At 38.7% G+C, this 21,256-nt stretch overlaps 1 protein-coding gene and 1 long non-coding RNA gene across 2 annotated transcripts in view; one reads left to right on the top strand and one right to left on the bottom strand.

The window, feature by feature from the left end:
* Nucleotides 1-876: 876 nt before the first annotated feature.
* LOC121386917 lies at nt 877-7,814 on the top strand. The gene is made up of 3 exons (XR_005959735.1): nt 877-1,104; nt 1,577-1,648; nt 7,344-7,814. It is a non-coding gene; the product is annotated as an uncharacterized LOC121386917 (long non-coding RNA).
* A 10,663-nt stretch (nt 7,815-18,477) lies between these two features.
* LOC121386910 (BTB/POZ domain-containing protein 2-like) overlaps nt 18,478-21,256 on the bottom strand; it is a 157,803-nt gene continuing 155,024 nt past the window's right edge. Inside the window, exon 4 of the mRNA XM_041517955.1 lies at nt 18,478-19,838. Coding sequence (XP_041373889.1) covers nt 19,235-19,838 — 604 coding nt within the window. The 3' untranslated portion in view covers nt 18,478-19,234. The remainder of the gene's footprint in view (nt 19,839-21,256) is intronic.

Below are 21,256 nucleotides of genomic sequence, written 5' to 3'. Positions count from 1 at the left end.
ATATATATATATATATATATATATATATATATATATATATATATATATATATATATGCTGGCAACTGTTTATTTGGGCCGGTCTCGGTGGCGTCGTGGTTAGGCCATCGGTCTACAGGCTGGTAGGTAGTGGGTTCGGATCCCAGTCGAGGCATGGGATTTTTAATCCAGATAGCGACTCCAAACCCTGAGTGAGTGTTCCGCAAGGCTCAATGGGTAGGTGTAAACCACTTGCACCGACCAGTGATCCATAACTGGTTCAACAAAACCAACGGTTTGTGCTATTCAGCCTGTGAGAAGCGCAAATAAAATACCCATTGCTGCTAATCGGAAAGAATAGCCCATGAAGTGCCAACAGCGGGAATTCCTCTCAAAATCTATGTGGTCCTTGGCCATATGTCTGACACAATATAACCGTAAATAAAATGTGTTGAGTGCGTCGTTAAATAAAGCATTTCTTTCTTTGCATACAGGATTATCCCATCATTATGTGGACTGCAATGCTTTAAAACATTGCAGTCCACATAATGTTACTAACAAATTCCGTCCAAAATAATGAGGTTCCCAATATTTGATTTTAGTATTCCCACCCTAGTTTCATTCAGGGGATGTGTACAACTGATAAAATATTGAGAAAGCTTCTGCAGCCTGTCGTCTCAGGTCTAACTAGAAATAGCGCCTCTACAGGATCTGGAGCTTGGACTAAATGCACAATCTTTAAATGAGGTTGGATTACAGGCTTTGCTTTTACAGAAAGTACCTAAAAGGTCATAATCACCTACATGGTGATAATCACTATTATTGATCACGTGATTCTAAACGTAACCGTACACAGTACTTTGACGTCACTATCCCTGGGTGTGCAGTTGGTCCTGACGTCACCAAATGCTCGGACTAGTGACGTATTCTTAGTTACCCACAACTATCAGGCCGCAAACTATTTCTTGCTCATAAATACTCGGGTTATTATTATTACTATTATTATTACTATTATTTGTTTTACTATTTTGTGAAGAAACAAACACATCTGCTTGCAACGATAACACTTAAAACATCTGCGGTTCTGTGTGTCAACGAAGGAAACGGAAAGAAAGAAACATTGCAGGTATATTTAATTGTTTTAACATCAACGAATGCGAACTGACGAGGAACACACGAGTTCCGAACAAAACGCATGCCCAGCGTACAACAAGCCTAAAACCGGCAGACGCCTTTGCCCGGTGCAATCCGTTTCAAATTTTGTGCATGCACAAAATTTTCCACCGGATTGAACGGACCTCGCCGGACCTTGCCCGACGAGGAACGCATTCGCCGAACAATAAACGGACAGGAAACGCATATGAACGGAGAAGAACGGATTGAACATTTTGCTCTCCGTCGGACGTCCATTAACGCTATCCGGCAAGGTCCGTTCAATCTGGCGGTTCGATCCTGAGATGGAAGCACCTCAAATAAGTACTCGACCGACTGAAATAAATCCCCACCCTTAAAATATTATAATGATAGTGAGCTGATTAGAAAGGTGTATATACCTCACCTATTCTGTGTTTAATATGCTATTCATTGTTTTATTGCAGGTATGACGTCACCAAAGATGCGTCTCATTTTTGCAGTAATTGCAATGGCTTTTCTCAACCAATGTAGAGCAGGTAAAAACTGAAAACAACTAATTTAGGCTCGCTTTCCATAAACGCCATTTGAAAAATGGTACCTTGTTTTACCACCACACACTATGGAAACGCGTCTATGGGCATCTTCATTAAAAAAAAATCGGAGAGCAGAAGGAAGAAGGAAATGTTTTATTTAACAAAGCACTCAACACATTTTATTGCCGGTCATATGACGTCTAACATATGGTTAAAGACAACACATATATTGAGAGAAGAAACCCGCTGTCGCCACTTCATGGACTACTCTTTTCGATTAGCAGGAAGGGATCTTTTATATGTGTCGTACCACAGACCTTTGTGTGGAGTACTGGATGGAACGAGAAATAGCCTAATGGGTCCATGTCCCTAAACTACATTTATATGTCACACCCTATCAATCCATATTGAGATCCGTCTTTCAACAGTGTGTGTGTTTGTGTGTGTGTGTGGGGGGGGGGGGGGGGGGCATATTTTGGTAGTAGAATAGAATTAACTCTCTTGTGTACCCAAAGAGTGTGCGCGTGTTCAATTGTTTTTACATAGATGCATGTTTGAAGGCTAAGTATTTGTAATATGAAGTACATTGACAAATATGCACCCAAAACCATCCAGTTTTGGGACATATTTTGGAATGTAACAATTTAATTCAAATTTTTAAAATGAGTCCTCTTTATAATTATGGATATTTTGTAATTTCCGTAAGATTAAATACCTGTATCTTTCTTTATTTCTAAACCATAGGTGGTCATTTAGGATGCCAGGGGCTGGCATGCTAAACCTCAGCTGAAGATTCACAAATAACCGTGGTCTTCTTCAGATACTCCCCCCCCCCCCCCCCCCCCCCCCCCCCCCCCCCTCCCGGGCGGGGCGTAGCCCGGTGGTAAAGCAATCGTTTGATGCGCGGTCTGTCTAGGATCGATCCCCGTCGGTGGGCCCATTGGGCTTTTTCTCGCTCCGGCCAGTGCACCACGACTGGTACATCAAAGGCCGTGATATGTGCTATCCTGTGTATGGTATGGTGCATATGAAAGATCCCGTGCTGCTAATCGAAAAAAAGTAGCCAATGGAGTGGCGACAGCGGGTTTCCTCTCTCAATATGTGTGTGGTCCCTAACCATATGTTCGACGCCATATAATCGTAAATAAAATGTGTTGTGTGCATTGTTAAATAAACATCCCCCCCCCCCCCCACCCCTTAGCCTCCGCTTTGTGGCTGGTAGTACCCCTCTGCACTCTTATACAAGGATGGTGTAATCAGTTGGATATTACATTCAACTATATTATTATTGTTAGTTGTTGTTGTTACTATAAGACAAACTTATTAAAGGGACATTCCTGAGTTTGCTGCAATTTTTAAGCTGTTATCGACTAACAAAGACTTTTTAACGATTGTAATTACATATCAAAAGATATTTTTCTGCATAAAATATTAGTAGCTGTATATTAAACGTGTTTCTGATCGTTCTAATTTTTGTACTAGGTTAAATTTCATTTAAAAAAAAGAAGAAGTTTGTTTTATTTAACGACGCCACTAGAGCACATTGATTTGTTTATCTTATCATCGGCTAGTGGACGTCAAACATATGGTCATTCTGACACTGTTTTTTAGAGGAAACCCGCTGTCGCCACATAGGCTACTCTTTTACGACAGGCAGCAAGGGATCTTTTATTTGCGCTTTCCACAGGCAGGATAGCACAAACCATGGCCTTTGTTGAACCAGTTATGGATTACTGGTCGATGCATGTGGCTTACACCTACCCATTGAGCCTTGCGGAGCACTCACTCAGGGTTTGGAGTCGGTATCTGGATTAAAAATCCCATGCCTCGACTGGGATCCGAACCCAGTACCTACCAGCCTGTAGACCGATGGCCTAACCACGACGCCACCGAGGCCGGTAGATTTCATTTTATTTCCATAAATATAATTTGTTCGTACGTACGAAATTATTTGAAGACGAAATCCAGTTTGGGTTTCTTACAAATATTAAGACGACCAGAAACACATTGAATATACAGACACTGATATTCTAAACCAGAAAATATATTTAATATGTAACTTTAACCGTAGAAATATTTTATTAGTCGGAAACATCTTACAATGAACACACTCAGGAATGTCCCATTAAAGGCACAGTCCTGAGTTTACAGCAATCGTAAACTGTTTCCGACCAATAGAACCTTTTCAAGACGTAACATACAAATTAAATACATTTTCTAATTTAGAATATCAGTGTATGTATTTGCAATGTGTTTGTTGTTGTCCTAATGCTTGTAGTAGCCCAAACCGGATTCTACCTCCCAATAATTAGATACGTACAAACAATATATATCACGAATTAAAGTAAAAGCTGAGTGCTACAAACATTAGTATACGATCGGAAACACATTCGATATACAGACACTGGTATTGTAAACAAGAACATGTATTTAGTATGAAAGTAGTCGCCAACAAGACTCTGTTATCGCAAACACATTGCAATGGCTGCAATCTCTGGACAGTCCCTTTAAGACACTAACCACTTATTCTCTACATATTTACATAACATTTCACCGGTATTATTATTTGGTGGTACATCAGTTCAGGAGCATGCCACACAAATGACAAATAATGCCGATTAAGTACTCTATCCCAAGGGCGGACCCAGGACACATTTTAAGGAGAGACCAAGGGCAAAAGGGCACATGGTGCAATTTCCTAAAAAAAAAAAGGGTACTTTAATTTTTAAAAAACCAACAACAAAAAAACAACAATTCTTCTAAAATGGACATTTTAATTGATTAGGGGGAGGTACAGGCCTCCCTGGCCCCCACCCTTGTTGTCCGAGCAAGCGTTTGTCCAAAAATATTGACAAAAGCCAATCAAAATTAACTTGAGAAAAGTCGATTTGATTTTTTTAATGTATCGATAACCGTATTGTAGACAGAAATATCGTCACATGTCGACTTATCGATTGATAGTTACATTCCTAACACCAGATTGTTCTAGTCTGTGTACATGTTCTTAATTCGTTTGGGCTACCTCGGAAAATGTCATCTCTGACATCACATTTACCAATGGCAAGCCAATTATGTTAGTGAAATATGTGTTACGCAGCCACCAAAGTAGCCTATTGAAATGGGTAGCTGTTTATTAAAGATCACTTTATACGATATTAGATGATGTGGGAACTTTAAAATAATACCTGCTAACACAACTATTTGCTTAAAACAGGTTAGTTATATTATATTTAAACAAAAGAAACTTTAACTAGGTTACATTAGTTTAATATATCAATATGCTCTAGTTGTTTTGTTAAACAAATCAAACTTGTTTGTCTGTCTCTTTCTGCCAACTGTCTCCATATATCCCTACCACCTTCTCTTTATCCGTGCGTGTTTGTGCCTGCGTGTGTGTGCGTGCGTGCCGGCGACCTGCCAAAATTCGATCAAAGTAAACGAGCAAAGTCGTTGCTTATAATGCTTTTATTGTTTCGATCAACAAACAAACACACCCGGAAACATAAAACAAGAAACAAATAATACACTCCCAACTAACACCCCCCAACCCCCCCCCAAAAAAAATTTGTTTTATAAAAATAAATGAACAAATAAAATAGAATGAAAAAATATATATATAAAAATTAAAACATAAAAATAAAACCGAAAAAAAATCAAAACGAAACCACAAAACCACCATTACCACCATCAAAACGAAACCACAAAACCACCATCACCGCGGTGGTGTGTGTGTGTGTGTGTGTGTGTGTGTGTATACACAATGATTCACCGCGGGGGGGGGGGGGGGGTATATACACAATGATTCACCGTGGGGTGTGTGTGTGTGTATATACACAATGATTCACCGGGGGGGGGGGGTATATACACAATGATTCACCGCGGGGTAGGGGTGGGTGTATATACACAATGATTCACCGCGGGGTTGGGGGTGGGGGTATATACACGATGATTGACCACGGGGGTGGGGGGGGGGGGTAGGGGTATATACACAATGATTCACCGCGGGGTTGGGGGTGGGGGTATATACACGATGATTGCCCACGGGGGGGGGGGTGGGGGGGGGGGTAGGGGTATATACACAATGATTCTTCTGGCTACTCCGATTAGATGGGCACATTATTATCACTTTATTTTCACTTCTCTGTTGGTTAAAGGAAAACAACTCTCACTTGACCTCTGTATACAAGACTCACATTACAGATTGCATTATACTAAAAAAGAAAGTTTCACATATTTTTAAAGTGCAACGCAAAATATTGACGGGAGTAAAAACAGGTGGGACTCTGGGACCTAATTCACTCAACTCTCGCAACTTTGCGACATCGCAGTGCAATGCAAAAATACTTGCAAAGAGGATGGTCTGTTGTCTAGCAAAGCCTAAGAGACCTTTGTGAATTAGGAAGAAGTTTGATTTATTTAACGACGCCACTAGAGCACATTGATTTTTTTAAATCTTATCATCGGCTATTGGACGTCAAACATATGGTCATTCTGACACTGTTTTTTAGAGGAAACCCGCTATGGCCACATAGGCCACTTTTTTAGGACAGGCAGCAAGGGATCTTTTATTTGCGCTTCCCACAAGCAGGATAGCACAAATCATGGCCTTTGTTGAAAAAGTTATGGGTCACTGGTCGGTGCAAGTGGTTTACACCTACCCATTGAGCCTTGGAGGCGGTATCTGGATTAAAAACTCCATGCCTCGACTGGGATCCGAACCCAGTACCTACCAGCCTGTAGACCGATGGCCTAACCACGACGCCGGTCTTTACCATACACATAATAGCACATAGCCTACAACGGCCTTTGGTATATATACCAGTCATGGAGCACTGGCTGGGATGCTGTATATCTGAAGCAATATAAAAAAAATTCATGCTTCAAACTTTGTAAATAATTAGAAATATACAACACACACGCACGCACACACGCACGCACACATACATACACACACTCGCACGCACACACACACATACACACACGCACAAGGGCACACACATACACGCACACATACACAAGGGCACACCCATACCCACACATACACACACATACACGCACAAGGGCACACACATACACGCACACACACACACACACACACACACAAACGAAACAAAAACGCCAACTAAGGAGTCATTTCCTACATATTTAATCACCAATAACAACAAATCCATTCCCAAATAAAATTACTACATGAAACTTTGAAGCTTTATTTCGGTACACTCAGACCGTCAAAAACATCATATGAGGAATTATTGTACAATGGGTATTTACAGTGACAAAATGACAACAGGGGTTCTTCTCAGAATATATACAAACATATTAATTAAAAATAGCTATAGACACATTTTAAAACGAAGACATTACAGTAATACGATTTTTTATAATTCAGCATTTTAAACAGTGTGTAGTGATATTGGAGATGTCTGTTTAAGGTTTGCTTATTTTCTCTTTTAATTTCTGAAATGCATTTTGACATTTTATGAAGGGTGCTTATGCTATTACAACGAAATAGTTATTTGAATTTTAGTATGCTACGGCTTATACTACTACTACTACTACTACTACTACTACTACTACTACTACTACTACTACTACTACTACTACTACTGACACTATACGTCATTTTGCGTGTGTTCATGAAAGAGTTAAATTTAATTAGCGTTTCCTTCGCACAATGTACATAATCTGTTTTCAACAGGGGTGCTACAGAGTTTCCGCCAGAAAAAAAAAAATATGGGGGGATCAGACAGGCGGAGGGGCGAAGCCCCCGACCGCGCGCGTCATGAGCCCTCCCCCAGAAAAAAAATGGATTTTAGATGCCAGAAGATGCGATTTCCTAGCATCTCGGAACACAATCTGGGAGCCAAAACTGTCGGCAAAATTGATCTATTCTGATGCACTAACCGTGAAAATCGTCACAAATGGACAAAAATAAATCATGTATTCCATCTTATAACTTTTATTCCGATAATTTATACATTTAAAAATGTCCTCTCGTCGGCGTTATCATTTGACAGCGCATGCGCCAGCAGCCATAATATATAGCCGATGATTTCAGGTGGTAGAGAAGTAAATAATAATACACTGTTGACTATATTAACATAAAAGCAAACAGTTGTTGTCAACATATGCAGGTGTAATTATTGTCAAAAATTAAATTTCTTACTCAGTTGCAAACCACATGGTATTTTTTTTTTAAATGAGCTGAATTAACAGCGTCCTACATTCGTATACAACCTAAACGCTCATTGGTTGATTTACTTCTCTGCCTCCTTCAGTTTCTCTACGTACAATCACAAATTATCGTTACTGTTCATGTATCTTGCGAAATAAAATCAGTTGTATAAACAATTATCGTGTTTTTTTTCCTTGTCATATTATGAACATTTAGTACACAAATATAACCTTCTATACAAATACTTCTGTATGAATCGGCGGCGCGTTCTGCGATGTGTAGCAGCTTTCATCCGCCTAGTGAATTGAACAAAAAAGAAGCATAACGATATAAAAAAAAACCCATTGTAGAATATTCTCCAAGCCGTCCGGATAACAAACATGTTAAACAATATTAAAATTCGTAGGGTCTCACATAACGTTTTTTCTGTCCATTTACTAACGACGAACTCGCACAAATATATTTTCCATGCATTTTGTTTCGTGATTTTGCAACACGTGTAAAAGGTACATTTGTGTGTGCTAGGTTTTTTTTTCTTCTTCTTTGTTTAAGTGTTTGTTTTATATTTGTTATTTTCACCGTCATGCTTATGTGACTTGTGTGAATTGGTCATCGCTATGTGTATCGATGTCACAATTACAAAGTTGTAAACAGGGTACAAGAAACAACATCAAACTCGAAAGACTAAGATCAGTACCACCTGCTCATGTGAATCGCTTGGAGTGTTATTTAAGAAGTGGCAGAAAAAGTCGCTGTCTTCTGCTATGTCGCTTAATTCACCACGCTGACAATAATGTTTTATGACACTAACAACTAGACTGTATTTCCTGTCTTTGACAATCCTGACTTGATTCGGGAACTCAACAAGACAGACTGTTGTCTTTCCATCATTCTGTCTCACCTACAACCGCACCAGTATCTTCATTGCACACAAAGGCTCTGAATCCAGAGAATCCACCCGCAGTGTTAAAGCCTTGTAGAGCACAGGTTGATTAACAGAAAACACAGTTCTGTACTCAGCAGAAGAAGGAGTATACAAGTTCTTAATGACGTTTTAAACAGTTTAGAAGTAATAAGCTTGTCCAGTTCTGCATCTGGGCTCCTTTTTGAAAGGTACAACAGATTTATTGGGGAGAGACGAAATTTTTTCAAGATTGTATTTTCTTCACTTTCTGTCAGCAGGTTATTTCGTGAAACGCTATCTATTGTCCCTTATTCTTCGATATTCCCATCAAGTTATCAAGGTTAGGATGTTTAACGGCAGGCGCTCTGTCCATATTTAAGCTAAGGGGCGAGACGTAGCCGAGTGTACAAGCCCCGCTCGCTGAGGCCCTGTCGGTTTGGGATCGAATCCCAGTCAGTGGGCACTGGGCCCATTGTGAAAAAAAAAAAAAAATAAAACCTACAGTCGCCACTTCAAAGAAAAAAAAAAACAATAATCACAAGGATCTTCATATTCTCGTATCATAGACCTTTCTGTGGATACTGGATCAAAACATCAATAGCCTACTCCTACAATGTCCAAAAAATCAAACGTCTATGTCCAAACTACCAAAATACGAATGAAAAATCATAGGATAATAAAATCAAATAAAATTACAATCACAAAAAACAATGGGGCACATACCATAAAAAAATAAAATATAACTTCAATATACCCAAAAAATAAACAACATAAAATAAACTATTCTAAAAAACAAAAAAACAAAAAATAAATGCAATTTAAAAAAAAAAAAAATACACAAACTAATAAAAAACTAAAAATAAAAAAAAATGGGACATAAAATCAAAATCACCACAATACATCTTCTCAAGGGGGGGGGGAGCGGGGGGATCAAAACTAACAACATAATAAAAAACCTCGAAAATTAAATCATCACAGAACATATTCTAACCATTCAACAAACCATAACAGAACAAAAACTATTCATCAATACAAAAAGAATACTAAACCTAATACAAACACTAAAAAATAATACAAGAGCTTCCGTCAAAAAACAATATACTAATAAAATTCTATAACCCACCCCCCTAAATCAAAAAAACACTCAAAAATTGATATATCAAGTTGCGGAACATAAAATTTCTCTAAACTCAAAAACTGTCCTAACAAAGAACACGTCGGTAATCCCATTGGGGCTCTAAACACTGGGGGGGGGGGGTAATACTACGACATCAATACATCAAAGGCCGTAAAAACACAAAAATGTGTATGGTTACATACATAGAAAAATCCCCATAATCCCAAATAAAAAAAATCAAAAAAATACATAAAAGGGCCGAGGGGGGGGGGTTCTCTCAATACATGTATGGCCTAAACTAACAACGACGCCAAAAAATCGTACTAAAATACATCATATAACAATGTGAATAACATTCTAATCAACTATATTATTATTTGGGTTAGTTGTTTGTTGTTACTATAAGACAAACTTATTAAAGGGACATTCCTGAGTTTGCTGCAATTTTTAAGCTGTTATCGACTAACAAAGACTTTTAACGATTGTATTACATATCAAAAGATATTTTCTTTCTGCATAAAATATTAGTAGCTGTATATTAAACGTGTTTCTTGATCGTTCTAATTTTGTACTAGGTTAAATTTCATTTAAAAAAAAGAAGAAGTTGGTGTTTATTTAACGACGCCACTAGAGCACATTGATTTGTTTATCTTATCATCGGCTAGTGGACGTCAAACATATGGTCATTCTGACACTGTTTTTTAGAGGAAACCCGCTGTCGCCACATAGGCTACTCTTTTACGACAGGCAGCAAGGATCTTTTATTTGCGCTTTCCACAGGCAGGATAGCACAAACCATGGCCTTTGTTGAACCAGTTATGGATTACTGGTCGATGCATGTGGCTTACACCTACCCATTGAGCCTTGCGGAGCACTCACTCAGGGTTTGGAGTCGGTATCTGGATTAAAAATCCCATGCCTCGACTGGGATCCGAACCCAGTACCTACCAGCCTGTAGACCGATGGCCTAACCACGACGCCACCGAGGCCGGTAGATTTCATTGTATTTCCATAAATATAATTTGTTCGTACGTACGAAATTATTTGAAGACGAAATCCAGTTTGGGCTTCTTACAAATATTAAGACGACCAGAAACACATTGAATATACAGACACTGATATTCTAAACCAGAAAATATATTTAATATGTAACTTTAACCGTAGAAATATTTTATTAGTCGGAAACATCTTACAATGAACACACTCAGGAATGTCCCATTAAAGGCACAGTCCTGAGTTTACAGCAATCGTAAACTGTTTCCGACCAATAGAACCTTTTCAAGACGTAACATACAAATTAAATACATTTTCTAATTTAGAATATCAGTGTATGTATTTGCAATGTGTTTGTTGTTGTCCTAATGCTTGTAGTAGCCCAAACCGGATTCTACCTCCCAATAATTAGATACGTACAAACAATATATATCACGAATTAAAGTAAAAGCTGAGTGCTACAAACATTAGTATACGATCGGAAACACATTCGATATACAGACACTGGTATTGTAAACAAGAACATGTATTTAGTATGAAAGTAGTCGCCAACAAGACTCTGTTATCGCAAACACATTGCAATGGCTGCAATCTCTGGACAGTCCCTTTAAGACACTAACCACTTATTCTCTACATATTTACATAACATTTCACCGGTATTATTATTTGGTGGTACATCAGTTCAGGAGCATGCCACACAAATGACAAATAATGCCGATTAAGTACTCTATCCCAAGGGCGGACCCAGGACACATTTAAGGAGAGACCAAGGGCAAAAGGGCACATGGTGCAATTTCCTAAAAAAAAAAAAAGGGTACTTTAATTTTTAAAAAACCAACAACAAAAAAACAACAATTCTTCTAAAATGGACATTTTAATTGATTAGGGGGAGGTACAGGCCTCCCTGGCCCCCACCCTTGTTGTCCGAGCAAGCGTTTGTCCAAAAATATTGACAAAAGCCAATCAAAATTAACTTGAGAAAAGTCGATTTGATTTTTTTAATGTATCGATAACCGTATTGTAGACAGAAATATCGTCACATGTCGACTTATCGATTGATAGTTACATTCCTAACACCAGATTGTTCTAGTCTGTGTACATGTTCTTAATTCGTTTGGGCTACCTCGGAAAATGTCATCTCTGACATCACATTTACCAATGGCAAGCCAATTATGTTAGTGAAATATGTGTTACGCAGCCACCAAAGTAGCCTATTGAAATGGGTAGCTGTTTATTAAAGATCACTTTATACGATATTAGATGATGTGGGAACTTTAAAATAATACCTGCTAACACAACTATTTGCTTAAAAACAGGTTAGTTATATTATATTAAACAAAAGAAACTTAACTAGGTTACATTAGTTTAATATATCAATATGCTCTAGTTGTTTTTGTTAAACAAATCAAACTTGTTTGTCTGTCTCTTTCTGCCAACTGTCTCCATATATCCCTACCACCTTCTCTTTATCCGTGCGTGTTTGTGCCTGCGTGTGTGTGCGTGCGTGCCGGCGACCTGCCAAAATTCGATCAAAGTAAACGAGCAAAGTCGTTGCTTATAATGCTTTTATTGTTTCGATCAACAAACAAACACACCCGGAAACATAAAACAAGAAACAAATAATACACTCCCAACTAACACCCCCCAAACCCCCCCCCAAAAAAAATTTGTTTTATAAAAATAAATGAACAAATAAAATAGAATGAAAAAATATATATATAAAAATTAAAACATAAAAAATAAAACCGAAAAAAAATCAAAAACGAAACCACAAAACCACCATTACCACCATCAAAACGAAACCACAAAACCACCATCACCGCGGTGTGTGTGTGTGTGTGTGTGTGTGTGTGTGTGTGTGTATACACAATGATTCACCGCGGGGGGGGGGGGGGTATATACACAATGATTCACCGTGGGGTGTGTGTGTGTGTATATACACAATGATTCACCGGGGGGGGGGGGGTATATACACAATGATTCACCGCGGGGTAGGGGTGGGTGTATATACACAATGATTCACCGCGGGGTTGGGGGTGGGGGTATATACACGATGATTGACCACGGGGGTGGGGGGGGGGGGTAGGGGTATATACACAATGATTCACCGCGGGGTTGGGGGTGGGGGTATATACACGATGATTGCCCACGGGGGGTGGGGGTGGGGTGGGGGGTAGGGGTATATACACAATGATTCTTCTGGCTACTCCGATTAGATGGGCACATTATTATCACTTTATTTTCACTTCTCTGTTGGTTAAAGGAAAACAACTCTCACTTGACCTCTGTATACAAGACTCACATTACAGATTGCATTATACTAAAAAAGAAAGTTTCACATATTTTTAAAGTGCAACGCAAAATATTGACGGGAGTAAAAACAGGTGGGACTCTGGGACCTAATTCACTCAACTCTCGCAACTTTGCGACATCGCAGTGCAATGCAAAAAATACTTGCAAAGAGGATGGTCTGTTGTCTAGCAAAGCCTAAGAGACCTTTGTGAATTAGGAAGAAGTTTGATTTATTTAACGACGCCACTAGAGCACATTGATTTTTTAAATCTTATCATCGGCTATTGGACGTCAAACATATGGTCATTCTGACACTGTTTTTTAGAGGAAACCCGCTATGGCCACATAGGCCACTTTTTTAGGACAGGCAGCAAGGGATCTTTTATTTGCGCTTCCCACAAGCAGGATAGCACAAATCATGGCCTTTGTTGAAAAAGTTATGGGTCACTGGTCGGTGCAAGTGGTTTACACCTACCCATTGAGCCTTGGAGTCGGTATCTGGATTAAAAACTCCATGGCTCGACTGGGATCCGAACCCAGTACCTACCAGCCTGTAGACCGATGGCCTAACCACGACGCCGGTCTTTACCATACACATAATAGCACATAGCCTACAACGGCCTTTGGTATATATACCAGTCATGGAGCACTGGCTGGGATGCTGTATATCTGAAGCAATATAAAAAAAATTCATGCTTCAAACTTTGTAAATAATTAGAAATATACAACACGCACGCACGCACACACGCACGCACACATACATACACACACTCGCACGCACACACACACACATACACGCACAAGGGCACACACATACACGCACACATACACAAGGGCACACCCATACCCACACATACACACACATACACGCACAAGGGCACACACACATACACGCACACACACACACACACACACACACAAACGAAACAAAAACGCCAACTAAGGAGTCATTTCCTACATATTTAATCACCAATAACAACAAATCCATCCCCAAATAAAATTACTACATGTACATGAAACTTTGAAGCTTTATTTCGGTACACTCAGACCGTCAAAAAACATCATATGAGGAATTATTGTACAAATGGGTATTTACAGTGACAAAATGACAACAGGGGTTCTTCTCAGAATATATACAAACATATTAATTAAAAATAGCTATAGACACATTTTAAAACGAAGACATTACAGTAATACGATTTTTTATAATTCAGCATTTTAAACAGTGTGTATGATATTGGAGATGTCTGTTTAAGGTTTGCTTATTTTCTCTTTTAATTTCTGAAATGCATTTTGACATTTTATGAAGGGTGCTTATGCTATTACAACGAAATAGTTATTTGAATTTTAGTATGCTACGGCTTATACTACTACTACTACTACTACTACTACTACTACTACTACTACTACTAACTACTACTACTACTACTACTGACACTATACGTCATTTTTGCGTGTGTTCATGAAAGAGTTAAATTTAATTAGCGTTTCCTTCGCACAATGTACAGAAATCTTTTTTCAACAGGGGTGCTACAGAGTTTCCGGTTAAGAAAAAAAAAATATGGGGGGATCAGACAGGCGGAGGGGCGAAGCCCCCGACCGCGCGCGTCATGAGCCCTCCCCCAGAAAAAAAAGGGATTTTAGATGCCAGAAGATGCGATTTCCTAGCATCTCGGAACACAATCTGGGAGCCAAAACTGTCGGCAAAATTGATCTATTCTGATGCACTAACCGTGAAAATCGTCACAAATGGACAAAAATAAATCATGTATTCCATCTTATAACTTTTATTCCGATAATTTGTTAGTTTTAAAAATGTCCTCTCGTCGGCGTTATCATTTGACAGCGCATGCGCCAGCAGCCATAATATATAGCCGATGATTTCAGGTGGTAGAGAAGTAAATAATAATACACTGTTGACTATATTAACATAAAAGCAAACAGTTGTTGTCAACATATGCAGGTGTAATTATTGTCAAAAATTAAATTTCTTACTCAGTTGCAAACCACATTGGTATTTTTTTTTTAAATGAGCTGAATTAACAGCGTCCTACATTCGTATACAACCTAACGCTCATTGGTTGATTTACTTCTCTGCCTCCTTCAGTTTCTCTACGTACAATCACAAATTATCGTTACTGTTCATGTATCTTGCGAAATAAAATCAGTTGTATAAACAATTATCGTGTTTTTGTTTCCTTGTCATCTTATGAACATTTAGTACACAAATATAACCTTCTATACAAATACTTCTGTATGAATCGGCGGCGCGTTCTGCGATGTGTAGCAGCTTTCATCCGCCTAGTGAATTGAACAAAAAAAGAAGCATAACTATATAAAAAAAACCCATTGTAGAATATTCTCCAAGCCGTCCGGATAACAAACATGTTAACAATATTAAAATTCGTAGGGTCTCACATAACGTTTTTTTCTGTCCATTTACTAACGACGACTCGCACAAATATATTTTCCATGCATTTTGTTTCGTGATTTTGCAACACGTGTAAAAGGTACATTTGTGTGTGCTAGGTTTTTTTTCTTCTTCTTTGTTTAAGTGTTTGTTTTATATTTGTTATTTTCACCGTCATGCTTATGTGACTTGTGTGAATTGGTCATCGCTATGTGTATCGATGTCACAATTACAAAGTTGTAAACAGGGTACAAGAACAACATCAAACTCGAAAGACTAAGCTCAGTACCACCTGCTCATGTGAATCGCTTGGAGTGTTATTTAAGAAGTGGCAGAAAAAGTCGCTGTCTTCTGCTATGTCGCTTAATTCACCACGCTGACAATAATGTTTTATGACACTTAACAACTAGACTGTATTTCCTGTCTTTGACAATCCTGACTTGATTCGGGAACTCAACAAGACAGCCTGTTGTCTTTCCATCATCTGTCTCACCTACAACGGCACCAGTATCTTCATTGCACACAAAGGCTCTGAATCCAGAGAATCCACCCGCAGTGTTAAAGCCTTGTAGAGCACAGGTTTGATTAACAGAAAACACAGTTCTGTACTCAGCAGAAGAAGGAGTATACAAGTTCTTAATGACGTTTTTAAACAGTTTAGCAGTAATAAGCTTTCCAGTTCTGCATCTGGGCTCCTTTTTGAAAGGTACAACAGATTTATTGGGAGAGACGAAATTTTTTCAAGATTGTATTTTCTTCACTTTCTGTCAGCAGTTTATTTCGTGAAACGCTATCTATTGTCATTATTCTTCGATATTCCCATCAAGTTATCAAGGTTAGGATGTTTAACGGCAGGCGCTCTGTCATATTTAAGCTAAGGGGCGAGACGTAGCCCAGTGGTAAAGCGCTCGCTTGATGCCCGGTCGGTTTGGGATCGATCCCAGTCAGTGGGCACTGGGCCCATTGTGCTATTTCTCGTTCCATCCAGTGCACCACGACTGGTACATCAAAGGCCATGGTATGTGCTAACATGTCTATAGGATGGTGCATAAAAAGATCCCTTGCTGCTAATCGAAAAGAGTAGCTCATGAAGTGGCGACAGCGGGTTTGCTCCCTCAATATATGTGTGGTCCTTAACCATATGTTCGACGCAATATAACTGTAAATAAAATGTGCTGAGTGCGTCGTTAAATAAAACATTTCCTTCCCTTCCTTTAAGCCGATTCGTGAGTTTGACCTTGTCCGTCTTCATCGGCAGACTACTTGATGTAGTTAATGTTCGTAGGACAGACTGTACTTGATAGGACAGCATCTTCTGAGTACATTGATTTATTAATCATCAGCTATTGGATGTTAAACTTTTTGTGATTTTGACATATAGTCTTAGAGAGGAAATATGCTAAATTTTTCCATTATACACCAGTCGTGGTGCACTGGCGTGGAACAGTGTTACATTTTTACATATACTGTTTGATGACCATACATGAATTGGTAAAGACAATAGCGGCCGAACAAGGATTCATTTTAAAGTGGCGTAAACCATGAAAAGTAGGTTGTCTTGACCTACAAATTGTACGTGACACCTCGCCAGCCAAAGATATACTTCCGTGCATGGTTTTATGATCATATATAAATTGATTGGTATGAAATGCCTCGGACAAGGATTCATTTTCATGTGAAGCAAACCATGTAAAATAGGTCGCAGTTACCTAGTAATGATACGATATACACTGCTATCTGAACGAATATAATGTTCGGTATGGTCATCTCAACAATATCAAAAAAAAAAAAAATCACAAAAAAATCTTCCGTTGCAATTTGTTCTAGGTTCACATACATTGTGGCTTACATTTACTGGACTAGTTATATATTGCCATCTCAAGTTGTTTTTGCTTATAAGGTTTTGTGTTTTTACATGTATTGAAAAGTTAACGGACGGACGTATGAAGTGGATGGAACATAAGCCGTCCACACCAACGGGTCTATCTGACAACAAAATGAACAAATAAACTGAAATTTCTTACATGAGGAACTGTTCGAAAATGTCTGATTCTATGTCCGGCAAGGGCTATTTTATATGGACTATCTCATAGACAGTATATAGTATACCACGGCTTTTGATACACCAGTCGTGGTGCACTGGCGTGGAACAGTGTTACATTTTTACATATACTGTTTGATGACCATGCATGAATTGGTAAAGACAATAGCGGCCGAACAAGGATTCACTTTAAAGTGGCGTAAACCATGAAAAGTAGGTCGTCTTGACCTACAAATTGTTCCCGATTTTTTTTTTTTTTACAATTTTCGTTTAGGCCTTGCAAACATTATATCCAGGAGTGGAACGTTACAAGTCATTATTATTATGTAATACTGTTGATGTATCGGCTCACTCTGGATCTCAATGTTAGTTATTGATGTCATTTGGGGTGACGAGCGGTCTTGGTGATTTTCTGTTCAGTTTTTTTGACCCGAGAGACTGGAAATGTATTGTAGCATTGTACGCTTGCAGCTCTCACATATTTGTGTGTTACCTCCCGTTTTTGTTTTCCTCTTCTTTCCAAGACGACCAGGATGAGAAAAAGAAAATTAGTCTATTAGATTATTCAGACGTTAACAAAGTAAAGTAAAGTAAAGTTTGTTTTATTTAACGACGCCGCTAGAGCACATTGATTTTTTTTATCTTATCATCGGCTATTGGACGTCAAACATATGGTCATTCTGACACGGTTTTTAGAGGAAACCCGCTGTCGCCACATAGGCTACTCTTTTTACGACAGGCAGCAAGGGATCTTTTATTTGCGCTTCCCACAGGCAGGATAGCACAAACCATGGCCTTTGTTGAACCAGTTATGGATCACTGGTCGGTGCAAGTGGTTTACACCTACCCATTGAGCCTTGCGGAGCACTCACTCAGGGTTTGGAGTCGGTATCTGAATTAAAAATCCCATGCCTCGACTAGGATCCGAACCCAGTACCTACCAGCCTGTAGACCGATGTCATGCCACGACGCCACCGAGGCCGGTCAGACGTTAACAATATAACTTTTTTTCTGTCAAGTTACTAAACACAACTCACACAAATATATTTTCCATGCATTTTGTTTTGTGATTTTGCAACACGTGTAAAAGGAACATTTGTGTTTATTAGGTTTGTTTATTCTTTGTTTCAGTTTTTGTTTTATATTTGTTATTCTCACCGTCATGCTTATGTGACGTGTGTAAGTTGGTCATCGCTATGTGTATCGATGTCACAACGATAAAGTTGTAAACGGGCCACAACAACAACATCAAACTCGAAAGACTAACTTCAGTACCACACGAGAATCGCTTGGAGTGCTATTTAAGAAGCGGCAGGCAAAGTCTCCGTCTTCTGCTATGTCTCTTAATACACGACACTCATAATAAAAAATCCGAAGTTTTCCATGGTACTTAACAACTAGTCTGTATTTCCTGTCTTTGACAATCCTGACTTGATTCGGGAACTCAACAAGACAGTCCTGTTCTCTTTTCATCACTTGTCTCACCTACATCGACACCAGTATTTTCATCGCACACAAAGGCTCTGAATCCAAATGATCCACTCGAGATGGTAAAGCCTTGTAGAGCACAGGTTTGATTAACACAAAACACAATTCTGTGCTCACCAGAAGAAGAAGAAGTATACGAGTCTTTATCGTCCTTGTATTTTCCACGGATTCAAAACAGTTTAGCAGTAATAATATTTCCAGTTATGCATCTGGGCTCCTTTTTGAAAGGTAAACCAGATTTATCGGGAGAGATGAAGTTTTTCAAGATTGTGATTTCTTCACTTTCTGTCAGCAGCTTATTTGGTGAAACGCTATCCACAAAATACTTCTGACCAAGAAGAGAATACCTCACGTTCATCAACGCCTTCCCGAGTGCACTCCTCTTGTTACCAGGGGTTATCTCCCTTCCTTGTCGTCTGCATTCCGCCTCACTCCAAGCGTTCACGGCTTCAAATACTTCCTCCTCCGATGCGACCAGTTCGTCTGTTTCCGTGATCTCGAGAACACACGAGTGACACAGATCAGAGAATCCAGGCGATGTTAGAACTGTGCTGCCGTTTTCGCAGATACATTTCATAGCCTTGACCTTCAAGTCGTGTTCGTCATAGAAATGGGCCTGTTCCATCACGACGCAGGCGTTATGTGACGATATCGATGACTCCAAATACGCCAGACACTTCTGTTCCAGGGGCGTTACGTCATATTTTTTGGATAAATACAAAAGTCCGATTGCGTTCTTTGAATCAAGTATAACGTCATCGGTATATAGGAAACTGAAAAAAAAAATGAAGAGAAGAACATGGTCTTTTATTAGGAAGCATTGAGTTTGGATTCAAACCATAACACAACCAATGAATATATTATTTGTTGTATTTTAACATAAGTGTGTATTTTAGCAGTGTCTGGGATTGACAACGACTATCGGTACTGTCGTAACAACAAATAGTGCTAGCACAAGAAGAGCGAATAGTTATTATGGTTTTGTCTTTTATTCATGACTTTCGTTAGTCAATTTTGTACAACTTCATATAAGTTTAACAATACAGAACACATTCTTTAAAATTTTAAATTGCAACTGTACGACGAATTGCTATACCAGATATTTTGGTCTAATTTCGAACGACGTTTAAATTGGTTACTCAGAATTAACCGTTGGCGTATTTGTTTAAATATAGGCCTTTTAGTCCAGGAACACTAGGTCTAATATGGACCAAACAGGGAAATAAATAGCACTAAGCTCACATGTTCACAATAGTTCCTTGATGTAGTTAAGAACCAATATATTAATAGTTACTAAGTTTCTTATAAGTGCTATTATTTATGGCTACAATTCAAAATGGCCGCTATTTCGGCCCAAAATATATTACTTATCGGCATGCAACGACATAACATTTATATACTCTTCAAAAAAATAGGGGAACTCTAATAAGAATTTACAATTGCCAAAATGGTAAGGTATATGAGCTGTGGGGAATGGCTATATGATAATAGTGAATTGATTGGGCAAACATTACAACCGGTAGTTCAGTATTACAGTAGGTTTTATGACCACCACAGATATTGAAGGACGACTGGGAAATTTGAAAGTTGACGTTTTTGTATGAGTAAATCGCAAATTCAAACACAAAAAAAAGAGACTAAAAACAAAACAATAACAACTGTATGATCAACAGAATGAAAACGATTGACAGAAATAATGTTCTACAGTGATTAATGGACTTTCTTGGAAATTGTCAAAATCGAGAATGATACCCAAACGTACGTGTACAGGGCAACCGCGTGATGCACCTGCAAACTATGGAATATCTTTCGGTGTGTTGATAAACAGACCTGAACGTTCTTCACTAGCATGTCTGTGGTCAAAACGTATGTTCGGTCAAATAGTTGATAATAACATTAATATTTCAGGTTCCCCTACAAGTTTGAAGTTTATATTTCAATTAATTCATGATTATTTTTCATAAAAACATAACAAATGAATGAACACAATACAACTACCACAACTGGCATATCAAAGGTCATGGCAAGTGGGGAAGTGCACACTATATGAAAGATCCCTTGCTACTAATGCAAATATGAGGTAGGTTTCCTGTGAAGACCATATCACAACTGCCAAAAATTAAGCATCCAGTAGCTGATGATTCATTAATCAATGTGTTCTAGGGATTGTGCTGTACAAAACACACTTTAC

This window comes from Gigantopelta aegis, chromosome 12 (genome assembly GCF_016097555.1).
Source record: "Gigantopelta aegis isolate Gae_Host chromosome 12, Gae_host_genome, whole genome shotgun sequence".
NCBI lineage: Eukaryota > Metazoa > Mollusca > Gastropoda > Neomphalida > Peltospiridae > Gigantopelta > Gigantopelta aegis.
Note: the sequence above shows the minus strand (reverse complement) of the source record. Positions and strands in the feature narration are given on the sequence as shown.